This window comes from Neodiprion pinetum, chromosome 1 (assembly GCF_021155775.2).
Source record: "Neodiprion pinetum isolate iyNeoPine1 chromosome 1, iyNeoPine1.2, whole genome shotgun sequence".
Lineage (NCBI taxonomy): Eukaryota > Metazoa > Arthropoda > Insecta > Hymenoptera > Diprionidae > Neodiprion > Neodiprion pinetum.
This window is the reverse complement of record NC_060232.1, coordinates 37,581,190-37,603,914: the sequence shown is the minus strand read 5'-3', so window position 1 is coordinate 37,603,914 and position 22,725 is coordinate 37,581,190. Positions and strand designations below refer to the sequence as shown.

At 39.0% G+C, this 22,725-nt stretch overlaps 3 protein-coding genes across 6 annotated transcripts in view; 1 reads left to right on the top strand and 2 right to left on the bottom strand.

Moving 5' to 3' along the window:
- LOC124218468 (uncharacterized) overlaps positions 1-1,998 on the bottom strand; it is a 42,657-nt gene extending 40,659 nt beyond the window's left edge. The window contains exons 1-3 of one of the 2 annotated variants that reach the window (XM_046626183.2): positions 1,905-1,998; positions 566-896; positions 260-405 (exon numbers count right to left, since the gene is read on the bottom strand). In XM_046626183.2, coding sequence (XP_046482139.1) covers positions 260-405; positions 566-865 — 446 coding nt within the window. In that variant the 5' untranslated portion in view covers positions 866-896; positions 1,905-1,998. Of the gene's footprint in view, positions 1-259; positions 406-565; positions 897-1,250; positions 1,511-1,904 lie in introns of those variants that run through there. The other variant, XM_046625347.2, reaches the window with a different exon arrangement.
- LOC124214813 (uncharacterized) overlaps positions 1,947-22,725 on the top strand; it is a 33,550-nt gene continuing 12,771 nt past the window's right edge. The window contains exons 1-7 of one of the 3 annotated variants that reach the window (XM_046618772.2): positions 1,947-2,081; positions 2,312-3,432; positions 3,507-4,130; positions 4,304-4,639; positions 4,741-4,965; positions 5,097-5,274; positions 5,366-5,576. In XM_046618772.2, coding sequence (XP_046474728.1) covers positions 2,370-3,432; positions 3,507-4,130; positions 4,304-4,639; positions 4,741-4,965; positions 5,097-5,274; positions 5,366-5,576 — 2,637 coding nt within the window. In that variant the 5' untranslated portion in view covers positions 1,947-2,081; positions 2,312-2,369. Of the gene's footprint in view, positions 2,082-2,105; positions 3,433-3,506; positions 4,131-4,303; positions 4,640-4,740; positions 4,966-5,096; positions 5,275-5,365; positions 5,577-22,725 lie in introns of those variants that run through there. The other 2 variants (XM_046619596.1, XM_046617893.1) reach the window with 2 other exon arrangements.
- Positions 9,266-12,214, bottom strand: LOC138190778 (putative gustatory receptor 28b). The gene is made up of 8 exons (XM_069135079.1): positions 12,166-12,214; positions 11,789-12,005; positions 11,577-11,682; positions 11,377-11,481; positions 10,086-10,262; positions 9,903-9,971; positions 9,525-9,614; positions 9,266-9,388 (listed from the first exon to the last, which is right to left on the bottom strand). The coding sequence occupies exons 1-8, from the start codon at positions 12,212-12,214 to the stop codon at positions 9,287-9,289; spliced, it is 915 nt and encodes a 304-aa protein (XP_068991180.1). The 3' UTR covers positions 9,266-9,286.

The following is a 22,725-nucleotide window of genomic DNA, read 5'->3' as shown; positions in this document are numbered from 1 at the left end:
GAACTGTAGTTTAACATGTTGCAAAATTTCATCAGAACATTCTCTGTATTCTCATAATATGAAAAAAACATTCGATAACGGATCAATCTTTCCTCTTGACATAAAAAAAAAAGTAAATGCAGCTGAATCACGTGTCAGAAAAATGGAGAACAACTTTTAAATCGAGGGGAGAGGTACAGGGTTTCAAATATAGAAAGTGCTAAGTTTGTTGAAATTTTTCGACATCAATTTAACTTATACAAGAAAGGATAATACTTACTGGTTGGATGTATTTTGCAGAACAACACCAACGATCCATTTTTCATCAATAATATGCTGCCACGTATCTTTGACGATGAGCGGCTGTTCTTTCGATCGTTTAGACTTTCTCCTCTTCACAATTGGCTCTCCAGTGATGGTAAATAACTGTGAAAATGTACATATATCAATATTTGAAATGGTAAAGCCGTTTTTTTCAGCCTCAGAAACATCATATCGTTCAAATAGATAAATTCTCTCCCATTTTCATATAACAAAATTTCCTTCAAGCAATATCACTAACTTGCTTAAACCGAGTCTAACTCACATCGCTATCCGAATCAGAGGACGAATTCGATCCGTAGAATGCGCGAGAAGAAAAGTTGCGAAGAATCTTGTCTTGTAACGCACAACTTTCTTCAATTTCCTTCTTCTTTCCTTCGATACGATCTTCCACCTCGTTCAACTGTTTTAATAAATGATCCTTGACAGGATTACGTTCCTTCGAACTCTCAGCAACTTCTGCATGAGTCGACGAGCTCGCTTGCAACTCACTTTCCAACGGATTGCCAAGGGTAATGCCACTTGGACTATCCTCGAACATATCCATATCATCTAGGATGTCCATTGTTTCTCGCTATTTCACAGCTTCTTATTGCCTGAAAAAAAATCGGTACCTGTAATTACTCGTATTAAAAATATGCGTTCTGCAACAGCCTGAAATTCATGAGATAAAATTCTAAGCGTTCATGTAACACATAAGTGTCAAAAGTCGGTTTCACGACCTTGACTAGTCAGGTCGTATGATGGTAATGTTTAGGGATTGGGAAGACAAAGAAAAAATATTTTCGTAGACTTTAGGTGATACCAGACTAGCCTCAACCTCCTCGAAAGTCGTAGTCATGAAAACTTCAATATTTTCTTTCTTAAATATTTTGTAACGGTAACTTTACTAACTTCAACATCATAGAATATCCCTAACACCAACTACCGTGTCATAAGTAAATAATTACCGGTGATCTTGGCAACGTAAGCCACGTGACAGATTTGACAGGCTACTGTGTTCCAGCAGCGTTATATCGGCAAATTACAATCAGCAATTCTCGAATTTTTCGTCGCAACGAGTTTGGGCAACGTCAAGCCGTGCTTAATTGCACAGGTACGATCAACACAACGAGCGTAAACTTCACCAAGGATGCAGCCTAACCTAACCTAACCAAAACAACTGCCCACATGCCGCTGTGCATGCTGTCATAGTCAGCTGTGATCACTGGCTATGGTCAGTGATGCGTGAAGTGCGCAACGAGCAATTCGTGGCGGCAAACGTATTTTGAAGGAGCACGTGATCGATGTCACGTGACCGCGGTCGTACCAACCGTGAAATAGAAAACATTAAATCAGCGTCGAAAGATTTGAAACTGAAGCGCGAGACATTCGAGTCTGTTTTTTTATTTAATAACGCACGATGATGCGAAGCTCTTTTCCAGTCTCCGATTTTCACTGAAATGCAACTTGGATTCGAAATTTTACATCCCCTAGCCGTCATTTGTGGCGTTCTTAGACGCGCAATCGCGCATTCTCGATTCTGGAGGTTGGCAACCGATACAAATATGCGCGTTGCGCGTTCGAACACACATTCATACACACTTATACATGGATGTACGTACCTTTGTGTACTTTCGCAGTAGCAGGTTTTGCTGCGCATTCGGGAATCGGGATTTCGACGAGCGAGGTTGATGACCACCTACCTCTTTGTCACGTACCTCGGAATTGCTGAGACGACATTCGCCAAGGAGAAGGCGAAGCGGTGCGGTGTTTTTCTATGACCTATCGCAACACTTGAGGTGATCGATAATCCTAATAACAATCTTGTAAACAATTGGCGGAAAATTCGTCGGTGTCAACAGTAATCACGATTATTCGACAGACGCGTAGTTTCCTTGTTATACATTGTTGTCCACAATTATTTACGCTTTATCTGACCTGTAAAAAAATTGAATTCTGCTTACAGTTTATCTCTTGCTTGGCAAGTGAAAGTTGCTTTTTAGAATAATCACAATCTCTATTGTTGTAGAAATAATTTGAATATAAAGTCCCTGCGTCTTACATCCTCGATCGATACATTGACCACGATGGACAAAGACTGCTTTCCGGAACATGAAGCGTTGATGTCTGACTTTAAGATGTGGCAGAAGAATAATCCTGGAAAATTTTCCTGCGAAGGGAAAAGTGTAACTGAAGATGGTCGTCTGGTTCTTGATTTGTCGATACACGATACCAAGTTTCGTTTACTCTGTCCTGCTGGTTATCCGAAGCATGAAGACAGCTTCTACATGGAAACAGAGTGCATGGATTTCTGGTGCATTGCCCTAAACGAATTCATCATAGATTTCCCAGAGAAATTGACCATTGGGGCTATATTAGCAAAGGCATTCCTATACTACACCCCATCCTCTGAAAATTGTCGTCACGACAGTTCTGATCTAGAATCCGATAACGAGGACGACATTGATCTCTCGAGCTCAGAAGATTCTGACTCGAGTGAAATTACTCAGTGGAAATGTATAATTTCTAAAAAGAAGAAAGAGTGGAGAGCAAAGGAAGGAGAGCTGAGACTGAAATACAATCGTCCAAAAATATCAGACATGTTCGACGGTGTTAGCATGGAGCATCCTCAGCAAGTTTTTAGCAACTCAGCTGCCTCCGCCATCCTTATCAACGATCTGATAAATGTAATGAGCAGCGAGGTGTCCAGCGGTATAGTCGTCGACCCGATAGACAATAACATTTGCAGATGGTCTGTATTCCTGAAAAATTTTCGCCCAAAGTCAAAAATATCACAAGACTTAAAAGTGGTCAAGCAATTGTATGGATATGATCACATTCAGTTGGAACTTGGCTTTGCAATGGATTTGTATCCGTCTCATCCTCCACTCCTTCGATTTGTCAAACCAAAGTTGAAGAGTGTATTTGAACAAGAGGACTTCGTTAAACTAGCCAACTGGAATCCGGCAAGGAATATGGCCTCTGTGCTTATGGAAATCAAAGATTACATTGACAATAACGGAACTGTCGACATTCACAATAGACATAATGGCATCAGAGTTGGGGTCCTCAAGAAAATCTTACTCGAACTAAACGAAGCCCTGACTAGCGAGCCAACGTACGAATTGAACACAAGTATTTGCACAACAGGTAAGTTCAAAAACTTGAATCTTTTTTCAAAAACAGTTCGCAGAATAAATTATCGATCTTTATTTGTTTTGTAGATATCCAAAGTGCTGTACCGATATCACCTGAATTCCGTCCTTCGCCACTGTTCGATATCTTGAAAACGAATAATAACGAAATCGAATTGATTCTGATAAGATTTTTGAACTGTTTTCGAAACGAATGCGACAACTTGTCTTTAAATTGCGTCACGCCTGATTGTTCAACAACTCATTCGTACTTCACTTTCAATCTCACGTCGAACGGTAATCTGTTCGACGAACAGAACCACGAGGAATCGGCAAATTGCAAGCCTTCCTGTTACTCCTCGCTGATATTCAAGACGATCAATCGTCTTATGGAGAATGAAACTATAGCTACACAAAGCTGTTCCTCAAAGTACGGAACAGCAGATATTCGTTCATCCGACCGGAATCACTGTAACATTATCACGAATCCATCTTTTGAACTGGGATCACATTCACAATGCGCACCAGGATTACAAAACAAAAGGTATTCGATCAAGAATATCCCCATTGGTAAATTCCTTAGTTCCGCAAGCAGTTCTAGTACGAACAGCAAAAATAATGACAGTGTAATCAAACGAAGAAATGAACCAGCCATCAACCAGATGGACAATGATATCGTATCCACTTTTAATACCAACATCAAAACTCCGAAAGGTACTCCACATCAATTTTTTATTTCAGTCAGTTTATTTTATCAGCCCCTCAGAAATTTGATGCAAAGTTTCATCTTTTTAGGTAAAATTTATGAGTTCACGTCGGGGCAACGTGTAGATCACATATAATTAAGTAATTTTCATGTATAATTCAACTATGAATATTTCTTGCAGAATTATCTGTAACGGTATCAAATGATTCGATGCTTATACTGAATAGCAACTTTTATTGCGTTGTACAAATTCTTGAAGAGAGCGTACTGCTTCCGTTCATCAAATCCAAACTCTCCGCAGACACATTTTTCGAAATATGGCGCTCGATGCCACTCTATTCAAGGATTATTGATATACTAATTGAACTGGCATCGTATCCAGACCTTATTGATTTACTAACAACTACAGATGCGCAAGACAAAAGTGTAGCTGATCTCATGAAAATTCAGGAAGAGAATGCCACATTGATTTTGGATATTCTAACTGATATTCAGGGTAATCATTCCATCGCCCAAGGTGAGTTATTCAAAATTTCTTCGCATAGCTGCAATTTGAACACATTGTATATTCTGGCATTGTCTGATACGATACTTAGGACTCTGTATCATTTTATACAGGGGATCTGAAAAAAATACAGCTGGCAACAAATATAATTGCTGTTTCTAAGTCGATCAAATCGAGCTTATCGAATCGATGCAATAGAGTAAAGACTGAAAAAGAATTCTCGATCTCGAATGAACTGATTCTGAATACCGACTCACATAGTCATCAAGTCAAAAACTTGGATCTCACCTACAAAGACTCACTGAAAACCCTTCAATTTTGTAACTGTAATATTGACTGTAAGCATAATCTTCTCACATTACTCAAACAAATTTACTCTAGTAGTAGAGGTACATTAAAAAATGACTTCAGATTTACAATAATTCATACTTACATGCTTACTTTCACCACCATTTTAATTCCACTACAGTGGAAACTCACACTTTCAAAAACGATTACATTGCCGACATCGGATCACCCAGAAATTATTTTCGTGTGGCCCAAGAGTTCGCCGTTTTGTCGAAAACGCTTCCGCTGGAATTGAATTCAGCTATATTCGTCAGGATAGACAGTTCAAAATGTTTTCTCATGCGGGCGCTGGTCACTGGGTAAAAATAACAACCACTGATCACTTTTTTTACACTCCATCACCCAATATTTCAGACCAATAAGTGTACAAACATGATTTTTGTCATTCAGAAGTGAAGACACTTGCTGCAGTGGATGCTGCTTCAGCTTTGACATTTATCTGAAGAAGGATTACCCCAATAGTCGACTGGAAATCAGCTGCACTACCTTTCCCGATGGAGAAACTTGTAATCTTGCATGTTGCGAAGTCTTGGATACACTTGGCAAAGATATCTCGACCCAAGACGCTGACATCTGGACCAACTCATCAACTATTTTGCAGGTATACTATAATTCCTCACTATAACATTTCCTATTGAATTGGAATTTTGGCGCTCGCAAAGTAAAGTAAAATTAGATATTTCTACAATAAAAATTGCAGATTATCTCTTACTGATTTTGAGATTGAATGGTTTGATACGCATTAAACAATTCGTAATTTTTCATTAATACGTTACTTGCTTTATCACATGATGAGGCGGCTATTCCGTCAAATTGTATGAAAATTACCGAATACTTGGTCACTGTTGCAATGAACTAGAATGAGCGTAAACGGTTACAGGACTCGAGTTGTCGCGAAATTGGAAATGGTCTCGACTATTCACTAGCAGGATAGGAAGATCATTTCAATTTTACACGTTTTTTGGATAAAATGTACTGTACATGCCATTTATTACTTTTGTTAAACACTCTACATGTCCAATTGGCTTCATATCAATATACGCATATAGTATTATCCATTTGATGAAAATATAACAAGCAATTAGTGATTGACGTGATGACATCTGAAGCGCAAGAAAATAGGCGATATTTAGTAAACCACTATTGCGCCACTGCGACGTTAAACCGAAATATTTAACAAATTGTTACATATTTAGGTCAACAAATGGTTGAATAGTGTCTGATGCGTATAACTATACACACTAGTAGCGATAATGAAAATAGGAATTTTTCTGCACAGTGCCTGATCTCGCATGCCAAGTGCTGTGAAAAAAAACTTTTATTTCTAAGGTTTCTAATGTTAGGGGTAATGAATGTTTTCAAGAAATTTTGGTATGCATTCCATGAGGTATTAACAATTATGGAAACCAAGCATACCACAAAGGGAGCGTTCAAATATTACTTAACGTTTTTTTCGGTATTCTTTGACCACTGACAATATTAAGGGGACTGATCGCCAGAGGAAAGTTCTTTGACTGGATTGGTGGTGTGATATAATAAAATTGATAGATGCTCCAATCGTGCTATCAAAAATAATTTTATGGTATATATGCGTGAAATTATATTAAATTCATCACATTTCTTACGTAAGCCTCGACAAATTATCGACTTATGTGCTTGTTCCAATAAGAGTGCAACGACCATTTGGTGATAAGTGTAGCTAAAACCCGAGTTTCGATTTATACGCTAAAATGTTCTCTTGACATTTCCAAAAAAATGATTGTCCGTGATTCACTTTATGTTGTTCGCTCAATTATTTGATGCGGTGAAGTGCAGAACTGCCAAGTCAAATTGTATCATAATAACGAGGTACGTTATGACGGTTCCAGCGATCTGAAATCAGTGTTAAAAACAGTGAAATCACCGACTGAATGAAAGTTGCGTCCAGTAGAAATAATCCAGCACTGGAAAACTCGACCTTCTCGCGATGTAGCTGGAGTGCAAATGATTGGATCTGCAAGTGAAAGGATACCTTTTTCTTTATCAATATGAAGCGTAGCTGTAATTGACGTCGAATTTCTTCGAATTCATGCATAGAAATCGTATCGCGTACCACGTTATTCAACGGATTGTCGTTTTCGCTGATATGGATCTTGTGAATCAGGTTCCCTTTAAGACGAGCCTTCGAACAGAAGGTTTCGAAGGGTCGAATGAATTCGTTACGTACTTGGTATCGAAAATATGGATTCTTGAAAATATACACGCCTTACCTGATTATGAACCGTAACGCAAACAATTACTACCAGAACAATGTCGATTGAGTCGATTATTCCCCAAATGAAGTATCCAATGATTTCATTGTAGCTGTAATTGGCGTTTCTCAATATTTTAGTGATGTAATACAAGGAGGATGTCGGCATTGTCAGACTGTAAATTTCCGCTGCTACCTGTACGAATTTGGAGTTATTGTTTGCAGTCTATTGATACGTTTACACAAAAGTTACGTAGATAATTTACCGCGTTGTTGCCAAATATTTCGTTAATTTCTACCGCCTCGTCGCACAATACACGACGCACCTTAGCTATGGAACGAAATCTCGAACAAATTCTTCGGTGATCGTATATCGCCTGAAAAATGGTAGTCCGTCTAATGACAAGGGAGACGTAATGATTCGAAAGTACATTCGAAGTACATTCGTTCAGGTCTGTTCCCCATTTGATTCGAACAGATCATTGGAAGTGTTTATCAGCAAAGTGATACACTTATCGAAAGGACTGATGCTCCTTAAATTTGATGATGATTTCCATTACTTCGGGTCGGAAATCCTTCATCTGAACGGTGATTTTTTTCAGATGTTCATTCGGAAGTATGAATCTTTGCCGTAGAAGTAAAATTACATTTGCACATAGATACGCGTCAGCGTTTAGTATAATATTCGGACATATCCATGCCAGCCAGTCTAACGGTTAGCTGCCGAAGTTTTGAACTTTTGTAAAGAGCCAGAGAATCTTCGAAATGCCAGGCCGACAAGTGACGTGTGATTTCTCATTCGTTTTCTACATGATGCGAGTACTCACCGTGAGTTGAAATGTAACTATTATATAACTATGTAATGTAACTATGATAGTAAAAGTCGTTGGTGTAAAACGTCAATATGAGTGTTACAAATATTCCCATCTCGATGTATCTCTTGTAGGACTCTGCTGCGTACTCTATTCAACTTCCAAGATTACGCAATGTATGGTCTTGTTGCCTTATAGTTTCGAGTACATCTGCAAACTGAAATTTTCGTTCATTGGTTCATCGTCGTCAAAGTCTATCGGTATGAAAAACGAACCAGTTACGGCGCATAACGAGTGCGCCACAAAATTGTCACAAAACGAAAAAATTGAAGCAAACTGTATAAACTCGGTATCTATATGAAATCGCAACGGATTCGGGCATTGAATTTAATGTAGAGACTAATTTATTCATTTTAAGCACATTCGTGCGATGCTCGTGGACTGGGAAGAGCGGATAGATAACACGATAGAAATCAGAGTCACGATGGTTATATGTTATACGTTTATTTCAAACACTCCACATGTTTGTCGGTTGTCAGCAATCGATCCTATACGAGTTCCTGAGATCCTAATTTAGTTGAAAAGCTTCCTGGGAATCGATTGTATCGAAACGAAATACTTTTTGGACCCCGAAAATAGCGTAAGAAGTGGAAACCTTTTTATTTCTGCTGAAATGACAACCGATTTTGGAAAATCTTTAAGATTCGTTGTTTCGCATGCTGTATCTGCGTGATTTAAGGATAGAAAACGACTCCCAATAGCCTCGAGTCGCTGCGTTCAGTTTATCAAAGAATGCAGTTAGACAACGTTAATATTACCATTCCATATGACGAACACAATGAAAGAGTGAAGCTTGACGAAACGATTTTCCGTCGCCTATCTAAACTGTTTGTTACACACTGCGTGGGTAAAGTCAAAAACTTGATTCCGTCGCGTGCACTGGAATTTTCGTCAGCGGAATTAGGGCAAAGTGCATATTATAATGTGCCTCTACTTTGAACATATTGAGAGAATAATCCCACATTTTGCATTATATAATTAAAGCTGAAATCTTGTTATAAATTTCACTCTGAGTTCTATTTTCACTACAACATTGACGATGTCTGACAAATAGTGTCCACTATTAGCACTCTAAATACCTTTTATCTACAAACCATCACCCAGAGCAATCTTATCCTCGTTGTTACTGTTCCATACTTTTGCAGCCAAGTGTCTAGTTACGTTACAATATTTATCTTCTAATCTTGAACCCGATTGGCTGTGACCATTTCATGTAAGTGAGCTGTTTGCTCCGTTGCGTATTGTCGCGTTCACCGCTCCTGCGTCGAATTGTGCCAGAATTACGAGATACCCCGTCACAGACGCAGCGATCTATAATTGATGTGATTGATCAGAATTAGTTGTTCAATTCTCTGCTTTCTCTTCATTTTATTGAGCTCAATTCACGAAGGCAATGTCAATTGACACACTGAATAGCTTCGAATAATCGATAATAGCCATTACTTACTAACTGAACAAGACTTGGATCCAATCGGAATAACCCTAGACCAGAGAACTCAATCTTCTCGTGATACAGCTGCAACGAAAACAGTTGAATCTGGAAGTAGAAGCATAATTTCGATCATAATAACACTTCCTTTTTCCTTACGTCGGAAATCTCTTCAAAACTGCTTATGTGTGGGTGCATTTAATTGTTCATTAACCATAGTAAGAAGGGTGACAAGTTTACAACTATAATACGAACACATAGGAGAGACATTACGGACAGATTTATCGAGAATGTATAACAGTGGTCCGGTAATAATGGAATGCCTCGTACGCCATGTCGCTCATTCTCGCATTGTTACCAGATTAACATAAAAAAAATTGTAACTCTCTTGCTTACCACATCTTCCAACCCCGTATTGAGTTCGCTGAACGTGAATTTGTGAATCAGCTTTCCTGCTCTACCAGCCTGAAAACGGGAAGTCCAAAAATTTCGTGAAGCGTGTTTGACGTTTCATAATGGCGCTGTCCATGGTAACGTTAACAAGCGTGAAAACCTGTGCGACGATTCATCGTAACTCACCTGAGTTGTTGTCGTACTGCAAAGTAGTACCAGAACCATAACTTGAATGCAGTTGAATAATGCAAAACTAAGGAATCCACCGGCATCGGAAGGTTCGTCACTTCGGTCGCTCACCATTTGCAAAAAGTAGTACAAGTTCACCGTCAAAAGTAAACTGTTATAGATAATTACTACAACCTGTTGAAATTTATACAGTCATTAAATTCTCGGTGAACCAAATCTCTCGCACCGCGAAAGTAACGTGTGGAAGATTTACAATTGCGATTTGAAATATTTGATTGATTTCCATTGCCTCACTGCACAAAATCCCATGCGTCTCAGCTATTGAACGGACTTTCAACGAAATTCTGTAGCGACTGTACTGTACCTGAAAATTGTGTTGTAAATTCATCAGAGGGAAATGATGGGAATCATGGTCATCGTGGTTTCTGGGCCACAAGAACGAGAACATTCGATTGTTGATCAGCCAAGTGTTTAAATATTGCGACAGTGACAAATCTTAAAGCTAAATAAATGCGTTCATCCATTACCTCCAACTGCAGAGGATTCTTTGTTTTCTCGATCATTTCCAACAAATGTTCGTTAATGAACCTGAATCGTTCCCGTACGAGAAAAATCACGGTTGTAAACATATACAAACTTGCCTGCCTCCAAGTAATCGAGCAAGTGAATGCCAACCAGCCGATGAAGTATCTGTAAAACGGTGTTGTGATACTACATTATGTAATAAGGGTACAATCGACTTTTATTCCCGTGTTACACACAGGACTTTATTGCCGACTCAGCTCTGACAATATTATTCACTCAAAAATAAAAGAGGAGAAAATCCAAACGACGCAAACAAGTAGTGCATGGATGGATACAGGTCAACCGGAGTTGAAATATACTTTTCAGAAATAAAATGGAACATATTCTTGGACATGCAATAACAATAATTGTATGGCATTTATTCTATACTAGCAACGTCAACGATTCACATGATAAACAATCATGATACCGAAACATGTAGTTTGAAATGGAAGAGAAAGAGATACGATGTCACGCAACGATTTGCGGGAAATATAATCTTATATTTTGCGGGAGAAAAGTGCTACTTTTTTCCCGCAGATGAGAGAAGAGAGTTGAGAGAATACGCCACTTCGATCCGCTTTTCGGATCAAGAGTTGACATTATGGTTGAATCGGGAATAAGATCCATGTACGATTAATGGACAAACGTACTCGAAAGAAAAGTTCAACCGGTAGAGGTACCCGAAAATTGGAACCATCCAAATGATTGATAGATAAACTACCATCCGAATATAGTGACGCTTGGATTCTGCTGCGTAGTCCAGTCGAATTCCGAATTGGCGCAACGCCGCATCCTGTTGACTAAGATTGTGGAGAACCGTGGCAAACTGAAAACGTTGCGCAACGACTAAATTAATTGTACACATGCTAATAATTGAAAGTACCGAAATATCATGTGCTTTACACGCGCCACTTGAAGTACCTTTTCCTTGCCAAGTATAATGGTTAGAAATATCACAACCATCGCTGTCACTTCGCATATGAACACAGATTTTGTACTTATGAGTGAAACCCTGGAGTTTTCCGTGCTAGAAACATATCATCGTGGTGAATAATTGTGAGCGAGATGTCATTTCGCTTACGCAAGTGGCATAGATTTGTATTCTAAGTTGTGCAAAACAATTACACGTGTACCTTTTGGAGAATTGACTGGTTTCCCTCGTCTGTAGAAACAGAGCCCATGTTATCAGAGAGACGATAACCATTCCATAGACGATCGAGACGTAACTCGTTGAGTACCTTCTTTTCCCAACGGGTCCCTTCAAGGTTAGTGGAAACGTCCCAGCGACGTGGCCAACGCACGCAGCGGCACTTAGTACGGAATAAAAGTCTGAATCAGCTTTTTTCGAGCCTTGAAATTAGAGAAACAACTGTCAAGTATACCGCATCCTTGCTGTACATTTGGTATAAACAATTATGCAGATAACATTTATTCGTCGTTTTCTTTACGCACGAGACAAAATCAAATACAACGAGTATTTTCTTCACAATCTTTAAAGGTCTGCACTTACTTTCGACACTGCATATATTTTTCACATTCGTCTTGTTTGGTTGGATCATTTTTCATCGGTCTGTTTACTGCAGTATATCTTCAATGAAATGAAACTTCTACTTTCCTTTTTCCTAGAATATACTTGATCCGGGAAAATGGGGCTTTCAAAAAATGTCCGATTGCGGTGTACTTTATTCAATAGTCTCTCTGAGCCGAATGAAAAGCCACAATGAAAGTTTACACCGTCGTTTTCTAAGGCTTGAATACGAGAGTGAATCGAAGCTTTTTCGCACGTCGGCGAAACTTCTATGCTTATATTATTTCGTTTCCTCTTTTCACTGTTACCCATGAATATTGCTGATACACCATCGCGATAAGAATAAGCGCCAAAAATTCAGGTTTCGTTTTGACGTTATTCAATGGATTTTTTACAACAGCGACGTGGCAGCATTAAACACTTTGAATTGTTCTTTTGAAAATATGAAAAACTTATTCTCTCAGTTACTTGACATCTCGTACCCATCTATTTTTCTTGCTTGATTATTTTCGAACTCAATATCTATTTAACACCCACTGTAACTGTATTCGAACCGGCTGTATACGGTCATTGTGCCTTCCTAAAGGCAGCATCAACGAATTCCAGACAAACAAAAGGGGCAAACCAATGAAATATTCAACTCCCGATAATTCCAGTACAGATAAGTTGGGAAGATTTGTGATAAAATGACTACAATGACAAACCGTGTATTTTCTGAACTTACATGAAAAAACTACACGCCCGGCGAACATTGTTTGATGAGTTCCATTGATAGATCGATGTACTTTAATGGTGTACGAATAAACTGTGTCGCTTTATGTTCCTTCGTCATTTCACTGTGGGTGGCTGCTCAAACACTTGATATGCAACACAGAATCTTGAATATTTTTTTTCATGTACTGTGGAACAAAATAAAAAATTAATATTCAAAACTTCGATGCAAAATATTTGAATTTGAGGTAACATTCATTATCTAAATATGACTTTTTTGGTTAGTGAATTGATGTCTACTACCTCAAATCGAGATTCCTGTGCCTTCTGGGTCATTCTTATAAAATGTTCGTTAAGAAACCTAAATCTTCCATTCGGTAGATGAATCACGTCTATGAATATATATGTGCAAGCCGTTGTCCAAATAATAGATGATTTATGAATCAACCGGATACTTACAAGTCTGCAAAAAAATTTAACAAACTTGTTTTTCTCATTTGTACTACCAGCCAGCCACATTCTCACTCAAGTATTCTCGTTGCATTCATATATTTGAAGTGCTCACTCGAAGGATAGCTTTTTGTTAGAATAATCCTCAAGCATTGAACTTATTAAAATGAGTGATAAATATATTCCTAGCTGAACGTAGCTCCGCTTGAATTCTTTCGCGTAGTCCAGTCGAATTCCAATTTGGTCCAATATTTTATCGTTATTCCTGATGTCGTCGAGGACAGTTGCTAACTGAAAAAATCGTCCACCAAGCATCACGATGGAATACAACGAATTATATCATCTACGTTACAAGCGCCACTGGAAATACCTTCTCTTTGCCAAGTACAAGAGACGAAAATATTGCAACCACCGAGACAAGTCTCAACATGATCACCATAGTTTCACTTGTAGTTACAGCTTTGTTGTCTTTCAAGCTGGAGACAAAATTTCGTAATCAATACTAAGAACCAACGTATCATTTGGTCTATGTAACGTATCATATATCAATATTTTTGATTTCTACGTCCGTTTGTTTCTGGCTTACGAGGTAATTGACTGTGACCATTCAATGTTGTGAATTCCGGCCACGTGCTCTTTGTAAAATATGGATGTTGGACACCAATTGCCTTCTGGAATAATAATTAAGAACGAAGCGGAAATGTAGAAGCGACGAGATCCTTCTCAGAACGTTTGGACTATACCTTTAAATAAATTTACGAGACAAGACAGACAATTTATATGGGATGAAAAAAATATCAATTTGTTTATTCAAGGAATTGACTGAATAAGAGAAATACATATGATGGGTTGGAGTAATAATGTTGGATGTTTAAAAGTTAACACAGTTTTAAGTGTATTTGGGATGGGTGAGTACTTTGGATAATTCCACTTTCACCAGCGAATAGTTGGAGATGTAAGGACAATACCGATCCTCCTATATTAGAATGTTGTACACAGGAATAGAATGGTGATAAATAATGAAACCGTCGCTGTCGGATGGTTAGAAAATAAATAATAATTCCGCTCTCGGTTTGTTCCTGTTTATCTTCATGAGGACCTATCGACGCATGATAACTTTGTAATTGAAATTACGAAGGTACCAAGAAGGGTTTAACTCTTGATTAAATGTATCGCGACGAAACTTCCTTCCGGAAGTTATGTATATGAGATTTTATTTCGTTGATCTGAATAAAATAATGACATTGCGTGATTGTGACGGGTGAGTTGTAATAATGTTGCAAGTGAAATTATAGTAGAGGTATTCCGACACGTTACAGTGTGAGTGAGTTGTTTGCTCCGTTACGTGGTGTCGCATTCGCCGCTGATGCGTCAAATTGTACCAAAATTATGATATACCCGCTCACAGTTGCAGCTACCTGTAATTGATGCGATTGATCAGAAGTAGTTGGTGAACTCTCTGCCTTTTCTTTATTCGATCGAGTTTAAGTCACGAAGGTAGCGTGAATTGACACATTCGATAGCTCCGAATACTCGATAATCGCCACTACTTACTAACTGAATAAGACTTGGATCCAATGGGAATAATCCTAGACCAGAGAATTGAATCCTCTCGTGGTGCATCTGCAACGAGAACAATCGAATCTGGAAATAAAAGCACAATTTCTGTTATAATAATATTTGCTTTTTCCCGACGCCAGAAGTCTGGTCAAAACTGCTTGTGTACGGGTGCATTTAATAATTCATTAGTCACAGCAAGAAGGGTGACAAGTTTACAACTATAATACGAACACGTAGGAGAGACATTGCGGACAGATTTATCGAGAATGTATAACAGTGGTCCGGTAATAATGGAATGCCTCGTACGCCATGTCGCTCATTCTCGCATTGTTACCAGATTAACATCAAAAAAGTTGTAACTCTCTTGCTTACCGCATCTTTCAACCCCGTATCGAGTTCGCTGAACGTGAATTTGTGAATCACCTTTCCAGTTCTATCAGCCTGAAAACGGTCAGTTGAAAATTTTCGTGAAGTCTGTTTGACGTTTGGCATTGGCGGCCACCCATAGTCACGTTAATACGTGTGAAAACCTGTGCAACTATTCATCGTATCTCACCTGATTTTTTGTCATGCTACAAAGTATTACCAGAAGGGTCACTTGAATGCAGTTGAATAATGCAAAACTAAGGAATCCACTGGCATCGGAAGGTTCGTCACTTCGGTCGTTCACCATTTGCAAACAGTAGTACAAGTTCACCGTCAAAAGTAAACTGTTACAGATAATTACTACAACCTGTTGAAATTTATACAGTCATTAAATTGTCGGTGAACCAAATCTTTTGCACCGCGAAAGTAACGTGTGGAAGATTTACAATTGTGATTTGAAATATTTGATTGATTTCCATTGCCTCACTGCACAAAATCCCATGCGTCTCAGCTATTGAACGGACTTTCAACGAAATTCTGTAGCGACTGTACAGTACCTGAAAATTGTGTTGAAAATTCGTCAGAGGGAAATGATGGGAATCATGGTCATCGTGGTTTCTGGGCCACAAGAACGAGAACATTCGATTGTTGATCAGCCAAGTGTTTAAATATTGCGACAGTGAAAAATCTTAAAGCTAAATAAATGCGTTCATCCATTACCTCCGACTGCAGAGAATTCTTTGTTTTCTCAGTCATTTTCAACAAATGTTCGTTAATTAACCTGAATCTGTCCTTTACGAGACGCATCATGTCTCCAAACACATACAAACTTGCCTGTCTCCAAGTAATCGAGCAAGTGAATGTCAACCAGCCGATGAAGTATCTGTGAAACCGTGTAATAAAATCGTTTCAAACGCTGACCTCCAGAAACAAAGATCTTCGATTGCATTTATGATTCAAGTACAAACTCACTTCAAAGAAAAGTTCAACTGGAGGAAGTACCCGAGAACTGGAATCATCAAAATGATTGATAAATAACCTCCCAGCCGAATGTAACTCTGTTTGGATTCTGCTGCGTAGTTTATTCGAATTCCGAGTTGTCGCAACGCCGCATCCTGTTGCCTGACTTTATCCACAGCCGTGGCGAACTGAAAACGTCGTTCAACGACTCAATGTTGCACACAGGCCAATAATGGAAAGTATCGAAATATGTGCTTTACACGCGCCACTTGAAGTACCTTTTCCTTGCCAAGTATAAGGGTTAGAAATATCACAACCATCGCTGTCACTTCGCATATGAACACAGATTTCGTACCTATGAGTGAAACCCTGGAGTTTTCCGTGCTAGAAACATATCATTGTGGTGAATAATTGTGAGCGGGATGTCATTTCGCGTACGCAAGTGGCATAGATTTTTATTCTAAGTTGTGCAAAACAATTACACGTGTACCTTTTGGAGAATTGACTGGTTTCCCTCGTCTGTAGAAACAGAGCCCATGTTATCAGAGAGACGATAACCATTCCGTAGACGATCGAGACGTAACTCGTTGAGTACCTTCTTCTTCCAACGGGTCCCTTCAAGGTTAGTGGAAACGTTCCAGCGACGTAACCAAAGCACGCAGCGGCACTTAGTACGGAATAAAAGTCTGAATCAGCTTTCTTCGAGCCTTAAAATGAGAGACACATTTATCAAGTATACCCCAAAAAATCGCATGCTTGTAATATAATTGGTACGAACAATTATACAAATGATATTCACTCGTTAGATAATATATTTCAATCAGTAATTGACGTAAACGAAACTCAAAAATTTTCCATGAGGTCGATATGAATTAGTTCTACACAATTGAGCTGCCGTTGTTTTCTCTGTGCAAGAGAAAACATCAAATGCCTAGTGTATTTTCTCACAATCTCTCAAGGTTTTCACTTACTTTCGACACGCCGCCATACGTTTCCGACAGGCGCCATGTTTGGTTGAATCATTTTTCAGTAGCCTATTTGCCGTATAACCTCAACTTGTCAATCATCCGTTTTCATTTTCCGTACAATATCGTGGATCCGAGAAAATGGGATTCTAAAAAAATGTCCGATTGCGATGTACTTTATTCACAAGTCTTTGTGAGCCAGCTGAAAAATCACAATATTAGAGTTTGAATAGCATTTCTGTAAGGGTCGAGTACGAGGATAATTAGAATATTTTTTGGCACTTTTACGTATCAATAACGCTGATATATCGTCACGTTAAACATCAGCGCCAAAAAAATTCAGCTCTCGTCGTGACGTTATGTTCAATGCGTCGCTTCCAAAAGCTACGTGGCAGCAAACTTCCAAATATTTTATTAATATCTAAAAAATGTTTTTTTAGTTTCTTGACATGGTACTCGTCTGTAGTTGTCACTCGATTTCTTTGTAAATAACTGTCTACCAAACACCCATCGTAACTGTTTTCGAACCAGCTGTATAGGTTCCGCGTGCCTCCCCGAAGAGAAAATCAACGAATTACAGACTGAGCAAAAAGGGCAAACCCCTGAAATATTCAACTTCCTGAAATTGTAGTACAGATAAATTGAAAAGATTTTTGATAAAGTGACTACTGTTCATTTTAATCCGTGTGATTGTTGTACAAATGTATGTGAAAAAACTGCACGCCCGGCGCGCGTTGTTTGATGACTGTCATTGATAAGTCAATTTACACAGCGTATTAAAACAATTAAACGCTTTATTGTCGCTCTTGTCGCTCGGTTGAAATCTCAACTTTCACTCTTTCACTCTTCACATATATTCCCTAGCAAAATTGAATTGTAAAAGGTCAGTATGTTGTAAAAAACGACAGAAAATATTGATTAAACATTATTTATTTGTCACTCAAAAGTGTTGAAACAAGTGTGTCGAGGAAATTATTTATGACGAATGACATATGTATTGAAATTATTCCGGCCACTGTTGCGCTTCAAAAAAATTTTTGTACGGTAACGTAAAACCGTCTACAGACTAGCCTGCGGACAGAGAGTTTCAAAGAATCGAATGAATTCGTTAGTTACTTCTCAGAGTAGACGGTTGAATTCTTGAAAATATACACGTCTTGCGTAATTCTGAACCATATCGCAAACAATTACGACGAGAGCAATGTCGATCGAGTTGATTATTCCCCAACTGAAGTATCCCTTTCTCGATCTTTGCATCTTTGCATACATCTGCAAACTGAAATTGTAAAAAATTAAGAAGTGTACTTAATATCACTACAACTCGGACGAGCATTACTCGAAACCGTATGTAACAACAGAGAGGTATGGTAGGGCGAGGAGGTGAACGACCGCTATATATCAGCTAGAGATTAGTAAAGGGACAGAACGTATTATAATAATACGATGTGTGTGTAAATGGATCCAAGTACGCTAATTCACGCACACTACAGTGAGTGATCAACAAGACAATATGGTCCAAAGTTCTCAAAATCCTCGCGAGAGCAACCGAGATGAGAATTTGGAGAAGAATCCAAAACCGGATCAGTATTGGTCGAAACTCGTAAGAGACAACACGTGAGTCTTGTTGAAAGTAGCTCGTTATGTGTGCGAGAGTGATACAGTGAACTGTGTGAACATGGGATTATCAACTCGACGAATCGAGGCTCGCAATGATCGATTTGATTATCAAATGACGTTGGATCGTGTTTCTGTTGTACTTGTGATCGAGTAAATAGATGCGAGAGCAGAACTGGGTAGAACCGGTTGGGGATTCTCGCGCTGGCCTTCCCGGGGCCTCATGATCGAGGTTTGGACCCGGGGTGGTTGACACGTTGGGAAACCAACGTGGTTATTACAGTCCGCGGATCAGGAACACTTGAGAATAAATAACAAATCACACAAAATTGGTGTAGCCGCGTGGGCTGGTCTTGCCAGGGTAGCTAAGCTGGTGGTTTCCGTGTCGGGAAAGCGGTGCGGTTTGCAGCCCTTGGTTAAAATAGTAGAGGTACTGACCGATGATTTCGGGTGAGATGGTACCTCTACACGTCATCCTGGGGCCTACTCCGGTTCTGCTCGCGACGAGACCCGTGTTGAACGGATAACCCTTAGAAAGTTACCCAAGTTGACAAAAGCGTTGAATAATTACTGATTGAATGAATGTAAAGCCTGTCCAATAAACCCTGAAGTACAATTTCGTATCTGCTGGCCGTATTATTAATCGTTAAATCGACCCCGAACCCACTATTATTGTTTCGAGTCTTTCGAGAAGGGTGACTGTGAGACCCATAGCAAGAGAAAAAGGAAATTTGGGTACTTGTAGTACCCGGCTATGAGGTCTGTCACTAACAATAACCTTGACAACCTTATGAATAAGATGAGTCATTGGAGAGTAAAATCAAACTAATCGACCGTGTACGTTTAGATGCGTTACCAAGATTCTCTCACGAAAACGCAATTAATCGAAACTGCTCTTAATGCGAGTCACTCGTTTGCCGCTTCTTCGCATGGCGTTTTGACGTTCCTCGTTGCAGTATCGAATTGTACCAGAATGATTAGATATGTGGTCACAGTTCCAACTATCTGCAATTCAAACAATGGATCAGAAGTGGTTGGGAAATTCTTTCTTTCTTTCATGGAAGTTTTTCACCGTTGAACGCGACGTATAATATAACATAACGACACGTTTGGTGGTTTTGAGTGATTAATAATCATTACTTACTGATTGAATGAGAGTTGCATCCAATGGAAATAATCCGAGTCCAGAGAACTCGATTTTATCGTGATGCAGCTGCAACGAGAATAATTGAATCTGGAAGTGAAAGCATAATTATTGTCATCATAAACATTCTTTCAAATCTTAATCACTATGTCGAAATGTAGCAATAGCAGTCATGTATCAGTAATGAGGAGTTAACAAAGATTGAAAAAAAAAATTCAATGTCTGAGCAGTGATTTGTGGTGATAACGAAACGAAATTTCTGTCATCTCCATGACATTTTCAATTCCGATACAGAATATGAATCTGTTTCTCGTTGCGTTTACGGCAAAGAGTTACGTGCGCATAAAAATCGTCTTGCGTACCGTGTCATTCAACACCGAGTCGAACTCGCTGACTTTCAATTCGTGAATCAGCTGTCCTGTCGAAGCAGCCTAAAAACGAACAGTTGAGAAATCTCGTGACTGCGTTTGACTTCTGACTATAGCAGACTTTAATGGGCTTGCTAATTTATCGGATAATTTGTGCGACAATAACGCAAATTTCACCTGATTCTTTGCCAAGGTGCAAACCGTAACCAAAAGAATAATTTGAATGCCGTTCCTCGTTCCGTAATTTATCCATAGAAATGATTTGAGATATCCGCCAGGCGTATAATAGACTTCTATATAACCAACGTAGCAGGAAAGTAACACGGTTGTAAACTGATAAAGAACTGTTCCAACCTGCATCGAAATGTGAATATCATTCGCGGATAAACGAATTTTGTACATCGTAAAGCAGTAAGTATCGAATATTTACTATCGGGAGATTGAATATACGATTAAGTTCCATTGCCGATTTGCACAAATTCCTGTGCGCCACAGATATCGAACGGACTTTCGCCGAAATTCCGTAACTGGTGATTACTGTCTGAAAAATATGCAGAAAATTTGTAATAGTATAACGGCTTGTTGATTGAAAAAAAAATTCATCATTCATTTGGTCCGATGATGAAAAATGGTTGAACTTGAGACATCATTCATCGTCATTGCCATTAAATGTGGGTCTTTCGGTGAATAAATTCAGATCTACTACCTCAGGATGAGACCCCTTTGCCTTCTGGGTCAATTTTATCACTTGCTCGTTGAGGAGTCTGAATCTTTCCTTCAGTAGATAAATTACGTCTATAAATATGTATTTGCAAGCTGACGTATAACTTTCCAAACATGGGTATATCAACCATAGTATGAATAATCTGCAAAAAGGTGTATTAAACTCTTATTTGTATCAGCTACCAGCCACGGTCTTATTCAAGAATTCTCGTTTTATTCGTCTATTTGAAGTACGTACTCGTAAGAAATTTCTGGTGATAAACAAAAATGGACGAAAAAACTCATAAAAACGGAAGATGCATATATTCCCATGCGAACGTAGCTCCACTTGGATTCTTTTGCGTAGTCTATTCGAATTCCAATTTGGCCCAATATTTTATCGTTATTCCTGATGTCGTCGAGGACAGTTGCTAACTGAAAAAATCGTCCACCAAGCATCACGATGCAATACAACGAGTTATATCATCTGCCTTACAGGCGCCACTGGACATACCTTCTCTTTGCCAAGTACAAGAGACGAAAATATTGCAACTGTCGAGCCGAGTCTCAATGCGTTGAAGATAGCTTGACACGTTGTTATGACAGTGTTAAGTTTCGAGCTGGAGACAAAATATCGCAATCAACACTGAGGGCCAACATCTCATTTGATAGATGTCATAGTCTGAATTAGGTATTTTGAATGGTTACAAATGATGAAATGTACAGTTGAAGTGATCGATTGTCGTCTTGTAGTATGCTGCTGATCGTTCCTCCTATGATCACGGAGAAAAGAACTGCTCCATAGATGATCGCAACGTAACTCGTCGAGTACTTTCTTGCTCCAATGCGTCCTTTCAATGTCAATACAAATGTCCCAGTAACGTAGCCAAAGTACATCGCGGGTTTTAGTACGGAATAAAAGTCGAAATTGGATTTTTTCGAACCTTGAAATATGAAAAACAATCAAGTACACCCAGGAAGACAGCATACCCGTTGGAGATTTGATAACATTATCTATTCGGATCGTATTCGGTCATCAGAAACTATATATTGGACTAATAATTGGAAATGACACAAAAAATGTGCCACGATGCTCGCATCAATCAGTTTGGCGTAACTGAACACCCTTCGCTTTCTTTGCCCACGAAACGAAATCATGGCGAGTATTTTTCTTTTCTGATACCTTTCAAGGTCATACTCACCTTTGACACTCCAAACATTATCTTGCACACGTTTCATGCTCGTTTCGATAATTCTCTGCCAGTGTATATTCTGCAACGTATCTCAAACTTCTCCACCTTATACTTTTGTAATCCCTGGCAAAATATTCCGAAACCGGACGATTGTAGCTTATTCGAAATGGCCAATTGTGCCGTGCTATGTATACATTGGATTATCTTCGAGGCAAACGAAAACCCGGAATTCAAGATCGTACGGTTCCTCAGTGGCGTGGTAGGATGTCAGAATAACTTGAATTTCCTGCGTCCTGTCACGTAGTCAAAACTTGAAAGCTTATATTATCACGCAATATTGAACTCTAGTTTTTTGGCGGATCTTGTGCCTTTCCAAAGGCTGCATTCACGACACCAATAAGTTTGATAATGAGCTCAGACTCACTGATGTGATTGAAACTGTTCAAACACTTTCCCGCAACGAATTGAATACGGACCAAAAGAAGGAAGCCGATGAAATATTGAAATTC

Excerpts from the sequence above, each read along its gene's own strand:
- LOC138190778 (XM_069135079.1), bottom strand. The coding sequence starts at position 12,214 with ATGATCCAACCAAACAAGACGAATGTGAAAAATATATGCAGTGTCGAA. Across the intron at positions 11,683-11,788 it reads ACCAGTCAATTCTCCAAAAG|CACGGAAAACTCCAGGGTTT; the intron begins GTACACGTGTAA and ends ATATGTTTCTAG. Across the intron at positions 11,482-11,576 it reads TTATACTTGGCAAGGAAAAG|TTTGCCACGGTTCTCCACAA; the intron begins GTACTTCAAGTG and ends CAACGTTTTCAG.